Source organism: Haemaphysalis longicornis, unplaced genomic scaffold (assembly GCF_048455015.1).
Source record: "Haemaphysalis longicornis isolate Haplotype H1 unplaced genomic scaffold, Haemaphysalis longicornis Haplotype H1 scaffold_63, whole genome shotgun sequence".
NCBI lineage: Eukaryota > Metazoa > Arthropoda > Arachnida > Ixodida > Ixodidae > Haemaphysalis > Haemaphysalis longicornis.
Window position 1 is genome coordinate 1547361 of NW_027526411.1, and position 19819 is coordinate 1567179.

Consider the following 19819-nt stretch of genomic DNA (forward strand, 5'->3'; position numbering starts at 1 on the left):
AAAAGAAGATGTCTATGTTGCTCTGCCCGTCGTAAAGGCCACACGACAGGCAGAGCAACAAAGTTTGACAGTAATACAACAAAAACAACGGAGTGTAGAGACAAATGATAATACGAACAAATGACAGTAAACAGTTTCAAAAATAGGCAACTATCAGTTGGATAGACACAACCGCAGAGAAACCAATAATAATAATAATAATAATAATAATAATAATAATAAAATAATAATAATAATAATAATAACAATAACAATCATAATGGGCAGTGGTAAATAAGAAGATGGAGGATAATGGCGGCTCTTGAGCCTCCTGAGCGGCGTTATAATGTACCCTATCTGTGCAGGGGGGTTATCCGAAAAACGAGGACCGGAGTTGTTATTTCTCCACAACAAGGATCACGGCGAGTCAGCCCCTGTTCTTGTTAGTATTAAATAGACCCATCAGCTGCCTTTATGCTCTGCGATATTTGCCACGTCTTAAAAAAACACGCCGCGGTTGCCCAGCAGTGGATAATGTGTTGTGCTGCTGAGCCCAAGGATGCGGGTTCTCTCCCGGCCACGGCGGCAGCGTTTCTTACGGAGGCGCAAAGCGAAAACGCCCGTTTGTCCAAATTTGGGCGCATGTAAAGGACCCAGGTGGTCTACATATACCGGAGCCCTACAATGCGACGCGCCTCATTGCCCTGGCGTGGCTTCGGTGCGGTAAACGCCACAATAAATCATTCAATAAACCTCTTCCATAAAACAATTAACGATGCTTTTTACGTTACGTGATAAGCAAGTCCTTTGGAGATGTCAGGGCCTTAATTTTAATTTCCTTCTGGTGCATTCGGTGCCTTCATACGTAGGGGCGTTAGGCGTCATCTAATTAGTTCTTTGCGCCAGCAGTGCGGCAGAAAGACAATGCAAAATGTCACGATAAAATGGCTGCCACCTCTTGATGGAACATTGCCACGATTACTCGGCGCAACTCCGTTGAGATGGAACCTTTGGAATTACCTGCTTCACATGCGTGCGCGAGCATTCCGTGGTTCACATTACGTAGTGCTTCTGTTGTTATTCAATTGCGCGATGTGAGAAGAATACCGATAACAAAATTCAGATAGTGCGGTCTCGTTACGTTTTTACAAGGTGTCACTTGATGTGATGTCCCACCCGCCTCGTCAGGCTGGACAAAATGTTTGAGCATTATCCCACCAATCTGCAAATCTGTCCGCAGTGAGAAGGGTGACAGACAGCGCACAACAACCACGATTAAAAGCAGGTGGCATAGGCACCGTCACTTGCTGATAAGGTGAAGTAAAACACGCACGCGCTTTCCTTCTCCAGAAAGCGGTCGGGTTCTTTGTACGCTGGCGAACCGGTTTCGTACAGGCAAACAATTTGCGCGAAAACGCGTCGCCCTCCGCATATGTGTTTCTCCCTTTAATAACCGAGAGCTTGTGCCTCTGCATACGTACATTTCCGCACGGGTTTTATCCCTTCCGAAAACAGGCACGGCACTTTTCATTAGGGTTTCTGACGGCTGTCGGTCCGCTTTCCGGAGAGAGAAAACGCGTGCGAAAACGCGCCGTTATCCGCACACGTGTTCAACGCGAGCAGGATATGCTCAGCACTTGAAAGACAACGCAACGCTACGGCGAATGTTACGAAACACGCCGAGTTGTCTTCTACGCCGTCTGCGGTGTGAACTACATGCTTCACTTATTTCCCGCTTGCAGAGATAACCGTGCCACCATGGCTACTAGGAGGGTGGTCAGAAGAAGTGGCCAGTGGTAGTGGCACGTGGGCGTTGTGGCGGCCCAGTGTGCGACGCCGGAGGAGGCGACGTTGTCGCAGCCCCCCTCGTGGGCGTAGTGCCCGCAGTGGTCTTCCATGAGCGGGCCCGAGATGCGCTGCATATGGCGGGCGAAGAAGGCGCTCGCCCGGTCGCCGCACTCCCGCTCCACGTGGAAGCTCTTGCACTCGACGAACTCGCTGAACGCACTGCGTTGTAGGAGGGGTTGGGGGGAGAGATGAAACAATCAAGGTAGACAAGTAGGTTTCATTCACGTCAACCAGTTCCATTTATACTCAGCCCGTAGACAGCGCCGTTTAAATTTCCGAAGAAGGGTTTAGCGAGAAATAACACTTTTAGTGAATTTTGTTTATTTATTTCTACTTGACGATACTGCAGTTTCTAACGAGACGTTCGCAGGGTAGGTACAAGGTAAATACAATAATAAAGAAGGAACAGCCAACAACGCAAAATACTAAATGCACACCAATAAAACGATTACATTCAGAAAAGCACAAAAGCATACCTTACGCACGAAATATTTTTCCTCCCTTTCTGGCCGAAAAGGGTGTGAAAATCTTATCCTATGGAACACACTTTCAAAAGGTACTTTGGCTAAGGAACGGCGTAAGGATAAAAAGGGTGTGCTTGTGAACACCCTGAAATAACGCTGTGAGGTTCTTAACACCACTGAGCACGAGGTCGCGGGTTCGATTCCCGGCCGCGGCGGCCGCTTTTCTGATGGAGGCGAAAAGCAAAAACGCCCGTGTGTTCGAGATTTCGGCGCACGTTAAAGATCCCCAGGTGGTCAAAATTAATCCGGAGCCCTCCACTACGGCACGCCTCATCGCCTGCGTTGCGTCGGCGCGTTAAACCCTACAATCAATCAATCAATCAATCAATCAATCAATCAATCAATCAATCAATCAATCAATCAATCAATCAATCAATCAATCAATCAATTCTTAACACCTTCAATTAAGGGTGTGGGCAGCGTAGCTATACACGTGAAAATGTGGATTGGCTGAACGCGCAGCATGATATACAAGCACCTTCAACACGCACAAGTCACACTTGGGCCACAAATGACTTGAGCAAGGAAACATGCGGGATTCATGGGGAGAGGGAGTACACAGTTATTTAAAAATCTATCTGCTTTTCTTGCTTTTATTGACAGCGGAGGAAAGTCTTCTGAAAGTGTAGGCGGGCTTGTCGGAAACATCAGACATTTTAGCGGTAATTTGGGGATTATTCATTTTAATGTGAGCACATACAAGTCAGCATTTGGATTTTATAAAGGTTTTTAATATTGAGGGGGTTATAATGTTCAATGAGTCATGGAATTTCACTAAATACGAACCCCTATTCTACGCTTTTTCAACGCCCACCAAGAAGGGTGTTGATTATTTCAACCCCACTTTTGCCACATGGCTGTAACGCTACAAATTAGGGTCTTGGAAATTAAGAAAAAAGTTTAGTGTCCTTCCAATCTGTGAAGAAGGATGACTACCAAGCTGCACGCCTTCCGCAGAGTGGGTGAAACGAAATACGTTTGTTTGTAAGTTACGATTGATCATGCTTACTAGCCAATTACCGGAATAAAATTTGGGAAGATCGGAGCGGGAGAACGTAGAGCTGCCTCTCTTCCGCGTCGTAGGCATCTTACTGTTTGTGTATTACGACAACCCAATCCACTCTACCACTGAGGACACCGGGCCGGTCGTATTGGGCTGTTTTACGGCCGCGTTTATACCTCACGCCAACACAACGGACATGTCATCAGTGTGGGCACGAAACCTATAGCTGTCGTCAACGTTGTTGTCAACCAATGTTGCCGTGAAAGAATGAACTATTGAAAATAAGGACAGTCTTTTATTAGGTGATACCAATATTAACTTGTTCGACACTCATTTCAACTTGTACTCTGCTTACAGTGATTGCTTCTTAGGATTTGGTCTTGAATCCTCGACTATTGTCCCCACCAGATGCACGTCACAGGGTTAGTGCGCACTCATAGATTACGCATTATGTAATATAACGCTCCCTCCCTGTCTGCCGTGGTGGACATTGACGTAACTGAGCAGTTTCCTATTTTTCTTACCTTTGACACTGAAGCGCCATGTAGAAACACTTTGCACAGCTTCCCAATTTGTTTAATAATATAGAGGGAGCGACGACCAACCGGCATGTCAACGAGTTATCACGGTATTCAGCAGCGAAATAGGGGAGAGTACGCGCACGCACATAGGTCTATCTGCTGTATGAGTGTCGTCTGCTACACTGTTTCCTTGAGGGTGGTACACCCCCCTCCACTGCATCTGAACAACTTTGGGCTCCATGCTGCTGCTTAGCTACAATTGGCGGTAGCAAACTGGCCTTGCAAGATAAGAAAAACAGGGGGTGTCTTGCCCTGAGAAGAACTGCGGAGCAGACGACGCTCCCACAAGAGATACTTCTATGCGCGTGCGTGTATCCTCGCCTATTTTGCCGGTGCACACCCTGATAAGGCGCTGACGTGCCGATGGGTCGTCGCTCCCGCTATATTATTAAAATTTTGGGAGGCTGTACTCCACATCCCTGTATGGTTGACAAGTTTATAGAAGCCATCACAGAAATTAAGTGGTCGACAGTTGATTCTCTGTGTGATGCTTACGAATCTCTGCAGCAGTTTTCTTCGTTATTTTTAAGGGCGGTATCTTTAAGAAAAAACACGGTCAAATGCAAAAGGAAATATAAACACCCGGATAACTCTCGGATGACTAATAGGCTTTTAGAAAGTACCGGAAAAAAAGATAACCTTTACAAAAAACAAAAACAAAAAGGCATCCCTTTAACCCTAAGCTTGCGCTGCGTTATAAAAAGTACTGTTCCCTTCTAAACAGTTTATTAAAACAGGCAAAAAAGCGTTGCAATGAATGCGAATTCACTAAACATAAAAACAATCCTTAAAAGCAGTAAGATCTACTGAACCAATTTCTTAACACATCCACAACTAGCACTGCTATCACCAAAATTATCCACAATGGCAAAAATTTGTATCAACCCATTCACATTGCTAGTGCTTTCAGTGAATACTTTTCCTTTTGTTACACACAGCCCCGTCAGAATATAAATGTGTGCCATAACATCCAGCGTGCTAGCCAGTCATTCTTTCATTCACCGTTTACAGCAAACGAAGTATTTGCCACGCCTTCTGCTATCAAAAATGCAAGTGCTGGCCTGGACACGTCATTTAAAATTGGTTGCTGATCTCATTGCCGACATGCTCAGTAACATAATAAACATTATCTTCAAACCAATTTTCTTCCTTCCTCCATAAAAAAGGGAAGGTCATACCCATCTTTAAAAAGTGCCACCAGCTGTTATTTTCTAATTATTGTCCCATCTTCATTCTTCACACCATTAGTAAATTATTTGAGAATTTATTTGCGAAACGCCTATTAGCTATTTACATGTATTAAATCGCCTCTCTGATTGCCACTTTGGTTTACGATTGGGCCGTTCTACTAACGTAGCCTTACTTTCCTTAACAGACTATATAAAAAATTACTCGACACGAACATTTTGTGGGTTCAGTTTTTTAGATTTCAGCAAAGCATTTGATGCGAATATTCACAGGAATTTTTTCAAGAATTTAGAAGCATATGGGGTACCAGCGCCACTATAACATGATTCAAAAGTTATTTGCTAAACAGGCAGTACACTGTACGTGTAGCTGATACCTTCTCTGAAACCATAACATTTAACCAAGGCGTACCCCAGGGTTCCATTTTGGGTCCACTGCTCTTAATTTTATATACCAGTAAACCTGGATATAACGATGTTGAAAAAAGTTGCCAATTTTTCGTTACACGCAGGTTTTCGTTACATGCAGGTTTTGAGTTAACGTTCTCGGGAATGCAGTAGAGACGAAACCAAAATACTAGTGATCAGTGACCTCGGTAAACTCACTCTTCAAGGATTTATTTCGGAGTGAAAAACTGCTTGATTTGCACCTGCTGTTTTCCCACGAGCTTTGATACTGCATGGCTTTCCAAATAACCAAGGTCACTGTCCCCAGTATATAAAAACGTAGCAGTTACAAGTCTCACTTTTCCGTTTAGCACTTTTGGTTCCTAAATGCCCTTCAAGAACGAAATTTGTCTTGAATGGGCGTCTTTTCGCGAACGTGATGCTCTTTTCCGCATTGAAATCGGTGGGAGGGTGCTAGCTGGGCGGCGACGTTCGTCTTTCTCGCCTGTGGAGTATTGCCTGCTTGTCTTGAAAAGACAAAAAAGAAGTTGTTTTCTGGAAGTACAACTCACCGACGAACCGATACCAAAGGTAGCAAGAGGGAGACGCACGTGTACACGCCAATAGGCAGCACTAGCACCTAGCCGGCACCGTACTCACACGTGGAAACGGAAGGTAGTCTGCTGTGCGGGTGAAATTCGCTAAATTAGTGCATCTGTGCGGGCGATTTTTCTCAAAAAGTGCCAAAACCTGTGACTCATTAGCGTGGCGAACTCGTTACCTCAATGTTAACCGTCGAAACGTCTTCGGTACATACAGGTAGCAAACACATGGGCGTCAAAGGGGGTGGCAATGGGGAATAGAAAAACTTCTTTAAATCCAGAAATTCGTTTCATGGAGGTTCGTTACATCCAGGTTTAACTGTATTGATGACCTTCCAAATTTACTTCATTCCTTTCATTGTGGCCTATATGCCAATAATACCACAATATCTTTATGCGATAAATCGATAACTTCTCTTACTTCCAAGCTGAATAGCGTCGATAACTGGTGTAGCGACAATTACTTAGTTACCCACAAAAAAATCAATTCATAGTTTTCAGGACTTCCAAAAGGCAGACAAGCACCCTCCCCGAAATAATGCTCGGATCTCACACCATTTCTCCTTTCGAACATTCATAATTTCTTGGCATCCAACTCGACCCTAGCCTTACGTTCTGTTTTCCTTTTTCGCAACTTCAGCATTTTGCATCCGCGCAATATTGAAGGCACGGACGTTTTTTTTTTCGTCATGCACTGCTATCATTGTATTTCGCTTTTATACAAAGTCATTTCAATTATGGCATCGCCTCCTGGTGTAACGCATATTCTTCCTATATCTCATCAGTCTAACACATCCAGAATCAATCCATTCGCATTATCACACGTTAATCATATCGTCCTTCAGGTCCGCCTCTGTTGCGTGAGAATAAGATATTACAAGTAAATCAATTATTTAACTATAACTTAGGCATATTTATTTTTAGAAGTTACTTCACTGTTACATTTCATACAATGCCATCGATCTTGTTCGCTTAAAGACAAGTCTTTTCACCAGGTTTGCAGCAAACGCCAACTTTTTATTACCTACTGTGCGTACTAATTACGGCACCAAAACTTCGTGCTTTGCGGCAATTTACTTTGTGGAATGGCCTCCCTCTCTACATAAAGCCATCATCATCCATAGCGATGTTTAAAAAACGTCTCAAAGATTTTCTGTTGTCATCAACATAGAAAATCCCACTTACACTTCATGGTTGTCTGCAATAGTGTTTGTTCATGTATGCTTTATTTTGTATTGCTGTAGTTCATTTTCGTTTCCGGTTGTTTATTTATGTCTTTTATGTTTAATTCAGTGTTTGCTGATCCTCAAAACTATGTCTCTTGATATTTGAATTTCTTTGTCTTGACCAGGTGTGGTAATGATTATTTGGTTTGTTTTGCTGCCTTACATATTCGCGTTGTGCATTTCTCATCGAGGGTCCCCTTACAGTGGTCAGACTCTGGGAGCCACAACTGTATATTAATTTGTATGTTTCAGAACAAAATAAAGATACATTTGAATTTGATTTTGAATATGTCGCTCTGAAAGTCCTTATAGTTGAACAAGTGATACACGCTTATGTAGGCGTTCCAAGCGGGCCAGTTGCTGTTCATCCGAGAGGGATTCGCAGCTACTTCACCAGCTGAAACTTGAGCTGGCGACGGCGGTGGCAGCGGCTTTCCGAGGATTCCCTCCCCCCCATTCACGCTTCTGTTGGGATGATGCTTCTTCAGTTTCCGCTCTTCTTCCCCCAAACGAGAGACGTGCGTCCATCCCACATCAAGTTAACTTCTCGAAGACAACGGCCTTTATTCGAGCGGACACACGCTGCGCATCCCTTCCGCTGCCAAGTAGTGGGCATCGTATTGTCTGAGCGACACACCAACCCAGACCCAAATAACTCGATTGCGGATGACCGCTGACAGGGTGCATTGAGCCATGAGACCTCCACGTTTAAATGTCCCACCACCGCAGCGGGTATGTCATCGATGGCGGCATTAGGCCCTGCTGTGCGTGCATGCCCCTCCCTCCACCCCCAGCGCGTGCGCGCCTAAACCGGCCACCGGATTTTGACGCATAATTAGGCGTGAAATACTGTAACGTCGTAATTTGGTCCAATATCTGCCGCTACGGTGGCATGCCGATCGGAGTGAAGCAGTCCAGGCGTTGAAGAAGTTTTAAATTTAACTGATTTAATTTACTGGTAACATTGATGACATTTAGCACATAAGAATCACAACGAATACACTTGTTACATAAATGAGGAAGACAGTCAATAGATCAAGAGTACTTAGCGGGACATGGCTGACTGGATCTCGGTCTCCCGGCGGGAGGGCACGACGACGGGCGGCAGAGTTTCTGAAGTGAGTCCTGGTGCAGGCCGCCCGCCGCCGCCGCAATAGCCAGCGGAGCCGCGTTATATGCGCTTCAAGCGGTCCGGGGGGGGGGGGGGGGGGAACGTATTGGGGGAAAAAGTGCATCCTGGAGCGTACGGACCTAATGGAACAAGGCTTTCTGCAGCCAATCGGCGAGACGCTTCTTAGCTCCAATCAGCCACATTTTTGAAAGGAAAAAGGAACCAATCACGGAATCCACAAAGTTAAAACTCGAAGGCGCCCGTTTCTGGCAAAAGAATTACTGTTGAGAATAAAGTAGTGCATACAAACTCCAAAGAGGAAAACACAGGTGGTCATTTGAACCAGACCGAGGGTTCGGAGCACAGAGCGGCCCGCGTAGACGCAACGGGGGGTCGGAGACGCCACTGCGGCGCGGTAACCTGAGACGGGCCGATGGCTCGCTCCCCTCAACAGTCGCGTACTCCGGTCGGTCCGAGCGCAAACACACGCGCCGGAGACGTTTCTCAGAAAAAAGGGGGCCAGGGCATCACCGCGTCCGAACCGTCCTCACACAAAGCACTTGGAAGCAACAGCCTTGGCTGCGGGCACAGAACTCAAAACAACCAAAAAACATCAACAGACCTCCGCTTCGCGACAATACTACGCCGGCGGAAGGAGAGAGACGGACTTTATATGCGGCCAGACTAAGATCTGTTATTATTCTTCAGCCAGAAGAACTATGACCAGCAGGTCAACGAGCACCGCCGACGCGACCATGTCGTTCGAAATGGCTTTCAAGCTAAAGAAGAATTATGTGCCTATGCTGGCATTCCAACGAAGCAAGTTGCTATCACCCGGCAGGGGCCTGCAGCTGGAAGGCCATGTGGAATTTGAGGCGGTAACGGCCGTGACTACATTCTCGGCGGCGGAGGCGGAGGTGGATTTCGGCGTTTTTACTCCCATTCTCACTGCTCTTGATTCTCCGCAATCATCTGATAAAGGTGCTACAGCCGCTTTCAGTCGACTGCGCAACTTTTAAAGGAGGCATCCGTGGTGGCGAGGGGATTAACTGTTGTGATAACAGTTGTGAAAGAAGCGTCGGTGGTGACAAGGAGGGGCCCCGTAGCGGCGCCGAGTAAATCGGCCTCGCCGGAATGACAACTTGGGGACGAGACATATACTTCTTCGCATTAAAAAGCGTGTGAACGACCTCGAAGTAAGAAAAATGTTGTAAAAGGCCTCCAACTTTCTGGGTATTTTCTACCCGTTCACACGGGTGGACTGAACATTTTCTACAAGCGGGGCTTTTGTATCTCCCGATGCTAAAAACAATATGAATTGACATAATTTATTACCAGCGGAGCTGTTGAAGCTTGAGCTTGGTTCTGAGGCGTTAGCAAAAATACCAAGAAAAAAAACTGCGCCGCCATCAAAGGGTGCATCATCGCAGATAGGGTATTATAACTGGGAAGGTGGCTTTCGCGACTGCTCCAGAGTGAGAACAAGGGGCGCATGCGCATGCGCACCGCTGACTATCAAATTTTCGAGGTCTTTTTGGGCTACTAATCCGATCAAAAACTGGGCCAGCTTGCACTAGTGGTGCAAGGCTGGAGAAACAGTGGTACCGGAGGTCGACCTAGATCGTTTTCCCCTTGTCTCCGCTGTCAGTGTGGGAGACACATAGAACAGCCTTGCAAAATCCGGCTAAACTTAGCCTCACCCTTAGCACTCATTCTCCCCACTACTTTCCATCAAAGCCTCTTTTCCTGGCAGAGCTGGGTTACTTAGCCTGTAAATGTTCGCGCGACGTCATGGCCGCTACTCGCACATTATTACGTGAAAAGCGGGCAACCACCTTCATTGCCTCTTGCTACTGCCGTACCTGCATGCCCTAGCCCACACTCCACCGACACTGCCTAGTGCACAGAATTGATGAATTGGGACGTGAATTGTGTAATAAAGGTATCTGTCTCAAGTGCTGTAGCGCACTGCTCTTGCTTTATTGTATTCTACAAGAAAACGTCCATCCTGCATGGCTCATATAAAAGGCTTGGCTCTGAGCCTCTAAATATCAGAATAACGGTTTAAAACGCGAAAACACCATTCCTCTAAGTATTTGCCCTAAGAACAAGTGGTTGTAAACACATCGAGCAAGGGAGTGGGAACTGATTGATTGATTGTAGGGTTTAACGCGCCGACGCAACGCAGGCGATGAGGTGCGCCGTAGTGGAGGGCTCCGGATTAATTTTGACCACCTGGGGATCTTTATCGTGCGCCGAAATCTCGTACACACGGGCGTTTTTGCTTTTCGCCTCCATCAGAAAAGCGGCCGCCGCGGCCGGGAATCGAACCCGCGACCTCGTGCTCAGCAGCGCAACGCCTTAGCCACTGAGCCACCGCGGCGGGTCGGGAGTGGGAACTACTGCAGCCGTACACTGATTTCGGATTCTGACTTCGCTTGTGCGGTTTTTCTCGTCTTGTGCGTTTTTTGTTAAGCTGCTTGGTTTGTTTCATGCACTCTTCCAACTATTTTTGCCTTATCGATTACGTGGCTTCGAAACTGGGGAACGCAGATCATGATCATGATCGCCCTCGTAATCTCCACTGCAGAACCAGGGCATCGCCCTAATTCTCCTACCAACAGCTTCTGTCATGCGGCTTTGAGACCTGTGAGATTGGCGAGTTCGCTGAGAATGATGATGCCCTTACAGCGGATTTTTATAACGCCAAAATGAGCTGACAGAAGAACGAAAACCCATAGTGAATGAGCTAACACACGGCATAACACGGCGCCCTAAATTCAGTGATCCTGAAGAAATTGTTTTCTCTGCTCCCTTTAGTTAGTGATCCCGTGTTAAGAAATCATGAGCTGGGGGTCACGTGTTGAAATTTCCCCGATGTCCAAATTTCAGGGTAGCGCAATTGGGGTATTTATGACTCCAGAAGGTAGCTGTGCTTACCAGCACGATCTCCGGAGTCCGTGGTCAATGTCCTGCGTCTGGCCTATGGTCTTGGCTAGCTCCAGGGTTCGCCGATAGGCAGGGGCACACTTGTCCTCCCCCAGCGTCACGTTCCGGTTGCAGCGTGCGTGCCTGAGGAAGTCTGCAGGAATTGAAGCAGGCGGTTAGAATGTTTGTATATCACTACTAATACTGTTGTAAATATGAAGTTTCCGTGCATAATTACATATGGCGTTCCAAACGACACCGCGATTGGAGGCCTGAAACTTTTTGAGGCAGTTTAAATGTTCGTCGAAACCGCTGGACCGAATAAAGTATACACAGTGAAACCCCGATTACCGACTTTGAAGGGACCACGAGAAAGCGTCCTATAAACGGGGTGTCGTACGACCGGGGGGCGGGTAAATGCCGGCCTAGTAGACGGTTTCACGAAACAGGTGGGCTAAGAACCTATTTAAACTACTGTAGTTAGCGCTTTCTCGCGTAATTTGCGAACCTTTAGCTGAAATCCCTAGTTTTATAAAAGCAACGCATATTTTTTGCCACCTACCCTCCATTGGGTCCGGCTAGCTCGCCAGCCAAACGCTGCGCGCCACGCGACACCCGTGCCGTCCGGCGCTATATATAACCCGCCAGCCCCGCGCCGTGCGCACGCGAGATAAGACCGACGTGGTCGAGCAAATTGAGAAAGGGAAGGTGAGTGTGAAACTGCCAAGGCCAAGTAAAACGAACGATAGTACAAGGCTGAGACTAAAGGGACACTGAAGTCATTTGTAAACATTCCCGGAATACTAGCGCAAATTGTAGTCTGGAGTCCATAGGCCATGTTTTGACCACCCTGAGCGCATTTACGCGAATTTATTTAGTAGAAAAATCCATTCGAAAATGCTGTCCTCCTTTCTGCCCCCTCGCGCATTTTCTGTGGCGTTTTCGTGTGACGTCTGGAGGAGATGAGCTGACAATTGGCTGCGCTACTGCACGGCTCGCCTTTCTTTGCTTTGTTAGATTGTACACTGTATCTAGCTCCAAGTCATGGACGCTCCACACAGCGCTGCACAAGTGCACATGCGACGCTTCGCTGACTGGTACGCTAGTAGGAAAATCCAAGGCCACTTGAAGGAGGGAGAAGAGTCAGCGAAGTCAATATAGGTACTAAGGAAATAAAATCAACTGAAACTTTTACCATACAGCGCAAAACTAGGGAGCAGGAAGCACTTTATTTCGCTGGTTGAACAAGCACAGTGGTCAGCAGCAGGGCCGCACATCTGCGAACGCTTTTCCTTCAAAGAAATGCAATTGCTGGACGTGAAATATCGTGGAAGTTTGGAGGACGGTTACTGCACGAGCGCTATACAACAAATAGTCACATAAAATACTTGAAATAAAAAACTAAATAAAAGTGTAAACTGGTTATACATTATATACCTTATATATTCAATTTCGGCAGCGCTGGCTCCTGGCCGAGTGGTCTGAGGCGCTAGGATTATTGTTTTGCAAATCGCAACTTTTAATCCCCGTGGGTACATGCTTTTTTTTTGTAAGTTGATTTTTTCGTTTGCGCTGATGTTTTCCATACTGAGTTCACCATTTTTGGGCCGTAACGTTCACTGCTCCACGAGCGAGTTGGCAGAACGCGCGCAGACTGACAATGACGCGCTAGCGAGTTCTTGTTGGCTTGCTGTTGCCACAAGCACCGACTGCTTGCTGGCAGTGGGCACAGGCCTGAATCAGCAGACCCTTGGCCTGGTGAGAGCACGCTTTTTACGATACAGGCATGAGTGAGACAAGCTCCGAATATGCGGGAAAAGCGCATGGCATTTGAGCGTCTGCGCTGACGCCGAGGGCGTAATCCACTGCGTATGCCTCGGCTAGTGATTTCTACGATTCCAAGCCGTCCTGGGAGGTTTATCTTAGGCATTTGAGAGTCGACAACATGGCAGAAGCGCGCTACGGCGATTACTGAGATATCGAGAATGCCTATCCAACGATGCCGTCGAATGTCAAGCATGTTGTTTTACAGAACCGAAACCGAAACTTGTTGGAATGCTAACCTTGGACCTCCTCCAATCACGGTGCCAGCTCCTTCCGACGTCACAGCCTTTAGTTGGTGCGGCCGCCACAGACCGCGCATGGTAGTTTTTCTTCTTTCCCGCTTTATAAAATAATTAACGACTTATCAACCGGATAAACGATGAAAAGTAAGTTAATTTGAGCCAGTATACGCAGTGCAAGCAAAACCGGGAGCATGACAAATTCACTTCCGTGCCCCTTTAACAAACAGCGGCATTTCCGTACATGGTGGAGACACCCGTTGAAAGGTCCCGTGCCGTTGCTATTCGGTCAAAGTGCTCAACACACAGCTGTTTTCGTTTTTAAGAAGACCCAGCAATGCGAAATAGATAAGATTACTCAAACTTCACGAGTAAATTGTGTTGCGGCGAAAATTATAGCGCGGTCTTGCTACAGTGATTTGCTGCGGCGGCCAGGCGGTGGCTGCAGCCGAGATGTCCGCTCCCCTTCTCACAGACATCACGAGTGCCGCTACTGCTGGCCTCATGAACTCGGAAAGAGTGTTATGCGTGTCTGTACAATTTTCGTGCTGTGTGCACAAATTCACTGGGAAAGCCGCGCAGCCGTTATGTTCATTGTGTACAAAACCCACCCTCTCGGCGGGTAGTTCGATTCGTTTCGCAGCAGCGAATCCATGCTGTCGCCCTGTCGGGTTACAGTGTAAGCTCGCACGAAAGGGTATTGTTCCTCTATTGCCTCGGCTTATATTTCGTCATAAACTAAACAAGTGAAGTTTGCCTTCGGCTTCTTGTCGTCTTCACCACGGCAGCAACTTTTGCCAGCCGCTCGACCACCACGCTACCTCATCTGACGGAGGCGACGGAGCCCGGTTCGGGGACGTCTTCCCGTATGTAGCACTGGTCGTAGTTCGTTCAGAGTGAAACTGTGACTTGACAGACTGACTTAACAGAACTCCCGTCTACTGTCAATAGGGGCTTCTACGATATACAGCGGGACGGACAACCCCATGTGTGTCTGCTTGAATTAAACGGTAGTCCTTCACATTTTCATTCAGACAATTAACTAAAAAGTATACCCAATAGCAACTTGCAAACAAACGTGTGCTGTTTCGTGTACTCCTTCAGACTACACCCCATTGAATGGTGTTTTGTTACATTCCTTCGTTCGGCTTTGCTCTCCAACCCTGTTCACGCCATACATTAGGACGAAGTTCGGAGCACGTCAGCTTAGATATGCCTTTCCCCTCACATAGCGGATAACCCCCCCCCCCCCCCCCCGATTTTGTGCCTGAAGTATGACTCTCCATGTGCAAAGCGACAGTTTGAAATACCTTGCAGTTCTCGTCGCCATTCTGTTCAAGCTTATTATTAAAGCAAGCCGCAGAACACAAAGTTCTCGTCATTTCGCATGTTCTTTCTTAAGTTGTCAGTTTCCCAGCATAGCTTCCGGCGGGCCAAAGAATGAGAAGGGGCACAAAAAGGTTAAGCCGAGCTTAAAATTGCCCGATGTCGCGAACTTTGAAGTGCGCGACACGGTCTAGCGGCGTTCAATAATTCATTTACTCTGAAGCGAAAGAAGGGGGGAACAACTAAGGACCGGTGACACGCGGCGCATGCGAGCTCGTTGAGAACATAACACTAATGAGCTGCTGTAGGTTCCATTGACTCGTTAGTACAGGCTAAAAAGGCTTAGTGATTTTGGTTCTTACCGCCAATGAGAAAGTATAGAAAGCCTGAAAGGCAAAGAAACGAAAGCCGCTGAAGCGCGAGAGGCAGCCGCTCAGGCATATAGTTCAGGCTGTCTACCGGGGTTTATTTAAGTCGCGCTGTGATTAGACGGCACCGTTACGCCAAAGTGGCTTTCGTTCATCGCGCACCGTACTTTTTGGCACTAACCAGCAGGCGCAATCTAGTGCAAACTCTCACGCCTTAACGGCTTCGAAGCTGTCGTTGGTATGGAGGGCGTTATTTCACCTTTTCTGCACACACCCTGAATGTGATGAATGTTTCCTTGCATTGTAAGTCCTTCAAATGGAGCGAAGCACTCGCCCGACCGAGCATTTCATTGCACACATACAAATGTCGTACGGAGCCTATAGGTTCTGTAACCATGGGTTCCGTACAGGTACTCAGATTCCGTACCCATAGGTTCCGAAACGGAGCCTTTAAGTTCCGTAAGCCTAACTGTAGCTTCGAAACTGCGATGGTGAATCCACGCTGCCATTTTGCGATGCACTCACACGTACGCACAGGCGCGCACATTCACACAAGCACGTTAACATGTGTGATTATAATGATGTAAGGTTTGTTATGCCTAAGGGCGCACTGGCCGTGCGACAATACGTGGTGCTGCATTACGCCAAAAATCGTAATGAAAACCAAGCATATTCTGATATGCTCGCGCTAACAAACCAAAGTAAAAGTTGTCTCAATTCAAAATTGATTAGAAATGATAAATTATTTGACCAATGATCAGGTGGCGTGATGAGAACTCGCAGAGCAGCAACCCTTCCACTACAGTACAGAAAACGTGCTATTTCACTGCGTGTGCGATGAAGCTTAGCGAGCTAGCAGTCATATCTGCATGATAGAAGTTGTCGTGTATATGACTGAGAGACAGCTCAGACAGACGCGCAAATCTGGTTTTGCACGTCGTATTACTCAGCCGACGGTGGCCACCTAACATGATGTGGAACTTCAATGAGCGCCAACGTTGGGAAGAATACCTCTAATCACAAGCCACGCTCGGAGTAGTGACGTTGGACACTATTGAATACCCTACGCTGTACAGAGGGTTGCCCCCGCTAAAGATGAACTTGTCTAATCATTATTCTGACTTGTCGTTTGAGCATTGTAAGAATGGGTACGGAACTCAATTCGCCGATGTGAACATGACCATAGGAACAGTAATCACAAAAATATTTCTGAATTTCCTGGAAATTTATCATTTCTAAGCTGTAGATTTCCTTGTAATTTAGGTGCCTCTAGAATTACCTCTGCAGCATTTCCTTTAAATTTTGTTCAACTTTTCTCTTACTGTTTCCTTTTCGAATATTGTTCGTAGAATTTTATTGCGTCTCCAACTTTTAAATTTTATTTTTGTATCCCCTACCACTTCTGGTGCAACCACCTCACACATTCAACCTACATCACTGCAATTACCCCACTCTGGAGCACGCAGCTCTGCCGTTCAAGAGCTGATCTCTCCAGTTCCTAATAAAGGTCACTCCCTCTCTTCCCGCCGAGCACTCCAGTTTTCCTGCAACAGAGGCCTTTGTCCTACTGTCGTAGCGTTAATTATAACATTAATGGCTCTTAAAATAACCTTCCCAAATACCTGCATGCATCTGCATGCATCTGCATGCATTTGTATTTTGGCAGCAGCAGCGGTGACTGTAAGGAACGCAGGCTCAAGCTTTTTTGCTTTAGCAGAATGCCGCTGTCACAGTTCTACCTAAGCAAGGACGAAGTGTCAACTGCCACGTGTACTTCATGAAGTAGTACGTGGCCACCATCACCGAACGTCCCGCCAGTGAAGCAAACCCCGAAGGATTCGCTGCTTGGACTGTATGCGCCGAGTGCTGCGCAGTGTGCGAGGTGTATCAACCCGGCGCGGTAAAAAGTGGCGACTGTATCGTCCGTGGCTCATTCGGCAGCAGCAGCGGTAGGAACGTTCATTCTAACGCAGCATTTATTGCGTTCATTCGAACGCAGCATTCGGAAGGAACGCAGGCTCAAGCTCTTTTGCTTTTACAGGTTAGTCAGCATTAGTTGCTTTTCCATAAAATTGTTCTGCCGCCACTGCTGCTGCCACTGACCTGTCTTGAGTGCCGGTAAAAGTGACGCTATGGTGTCGTTTGCTGAACTTGCTGGAAGAATTGATAAACTAGAGGCTATTGTTACGAAACAGGCCAATACCCGGTGCCCCACCTTCGACGACGACGAAGAAGTGGCTGGCGTGCAGCCTCTGCGAGCTCAGTGATAATCGCCATGTAAATATTGTAAAATACATCGTCCACATCTCATGCTTTATGTCCTACGTCACGTAACACTATTTTGGAGCGTAAGATGGCTGATACGGTTGAACAGGTGTACGCGAAGATCAAACCTAATGCTGATGCTTCAGCACCAGATCTCGCATCAATGAAAGTTGATCTCGATGGTCTGGCAGCTAGTGTTACGCACCTTAACTCTCTTGTCGAAGAAGCTCGGGCGGAGAACAAGGCTCTTGTGGCTGCTAAGAAGACATTAACGGCTCAGAATGACGCACTGGCAAAAAGGTAGCTGAGATGGAGCAGTACTCTAGGATAAAGAATTGAGGGCTGAAGGGAATTTCGTGTAGCCAAGGAGAGGACTGCACGGCAATTGTTAAGGCCATTAGAACAAAGGTTAGCTGTACCATTTAAGATACAGACGTAGATGTCCTTCACCGTGTACCTACGAAGGCTGGAGCAAGCCACAACATATTTTCCCGTTTTTGCTCCCGCTCCAAAAAACAGGAATTCGTATGCAAAGACCGGAAAGCCCGCCTTAACACGAAGGACCTTGATTTCCGCGGGCCAGATAACTACCCCGTCTACATTAACGATCATCTAACCCCTGATAACAAGGAGTTCTTTGCAAAGGCTCTGGCTATCAAAAAAGAGAAAGGGTGGCTTCACTTGTGGAACGACAATGGCCACATTAAGGCAAGACAGACCAATGACAGTCGGGTGTTTCGTATTGCGTCGGAGGCACATTTCTCGGTGTTTCGTCAGCTGGGATGACCGCGTTGACAACGCGATAACAGCATCTATTCCCTTTTATCATGGCCACATATATTTCACCAGATACGCTTAAAGCTTTTCTTCGGAACCCTTGTCTATCAGAATACACTTTGATGCCCGAAGTTTGAACAAGCACTGTGATGAAGTTTACGCTTTTCTATCAACAATACAACACAGTTTTTTTTGTATATGCGTGACGGAAACCTGGCATTGGCCTGATGATAAAAATTTACATAGCTCTCCATCCTACTCATCAGAATACTGCTATCGCTCGAACAGCAATCACGGTGGTGCGGCTATTTTCTTTTCACCCTCCGTAAAATACAAAAGACGACTTGATCTGGAACTCCCCCTGATAAATTGCGAATCGGTGTGGACAGAACTCGAAGATTGCCTTTTACCCTCTCATGCTATCAAAAGTATCTTAGATTGCATATATTGTTCACCATCATCATCTGTGTCAAACTTTTGTACCGGCCTTAATGACCTTCTCAGCACCATTTCATCTCAAAAGGATAAAGTTGTTTTCATGGGTGATATTTAATATTAATATCTTAGGTGATGATAAACCTCCATGCATTGATTACACCAACTGCTTTTTTGGATTTGGCTACGAATCTTTAATCACTCTCTACACTAGATGCATCACTGGCCATGCGGGTACTTTAATTGATCATATATTTTCTAACTTCATAGCACACAACACTGTGGCGTTGTAGATGTTAGAATCCCTGATCATTAGCCATTTTTCTTCGGTTATCTGTGCCGCCTACACAGCTCAAGTCGATCGTTTAACACAGTGTGAACTGATAAGGACCACTTTATTACCCGCGTAAGTAATGTAAATTGGTTCAAAATTTTAACATCTAATAGGCGCATGGTCAGTTTATATTGATAATTAATAAATGCCTAAACGAGTCCTCTGTTGCTACAAAGTGCCAGAAAAAGTTTCCTGCTCTCCACAATCCGTGGTTAACGACTAGTTTACTTAACAGCATGCGTAAAAAAAGATAATTTGTATAAAAAGACTAAAAAGCAACCGTATAATATCAAACTCAGAGCCGGGTACACCAAATACTGCAATGTACTAAACAAGCTTGTGAGAAGCAAAACGAAATTATTATGAAGCAAAAATTGAGCAAGCCGGTTCTGATGTAAGGAACTAATGGAAAGTAATTAACTCGTTTCTGAATCATCAGCATGAAGTACCTATCTCTGAGCTTCAGTCATCAGGGTCTGTATACAATCACCCCTTAAATATCGCCAACGCCCTAAATGATTTTTTTTTGTTCTAACATACCATGCTCGCCAGTAATTCTCGAACAGCACTACCAGCGTTCTTTACAGCCATTTTTTCTGTTACCAACTAGCCCTGATGAAGTCACCAACACCATAAAGTTACAAGTGCAGGCCTCGACCCAATTAACCGTTGCAATATTAAATGAATAGTTCACCAGATTGCTGAACCACTTGCTGACATTATCAATTTAGTGTTCAAGACAGGTGTATTTACGGCCGAATTAAAAAGAGTTAAAGTCATGCCGGTATTTAAAAAAGGAGACAGAACTTAAATCTCCAATTATAGACTGATTTCAATTCTTGCGTTTTACAAATATTCTAAAAATGTATTGATCG

At 46.2% G+C, this 19819-nt stretch overlaps 1 protein-coding gene across 1 annotated transcript; it reads right to left on the bottom strand.

The window, feature by feature from the left end:
* Positions 1 to 248: 248 nt before the first annotated feature.
* On the bottom strand, positions 249 to 11945 carry LOC144144138 (uncharacterized). The gene is made up of 3 exons (XM_077675517.1): positions 11939 to 11945; positions 11389 to 11530; positions 249 to 1986 (listed from the first exon to the last, which is right to left on the bottom strand). Exons 1-3 carry the CDS (start codon positions 11943 to 11945, stop codon positions 1701 to 1703), a joined length of 435 nt encoding a protein of 144 aa, XP_077531643.1. The 3' UTR covers positions 249 to 1700.
* Between the last annotated feature and the right edge of the window lie 7874 nt (positions 11946 to 19819).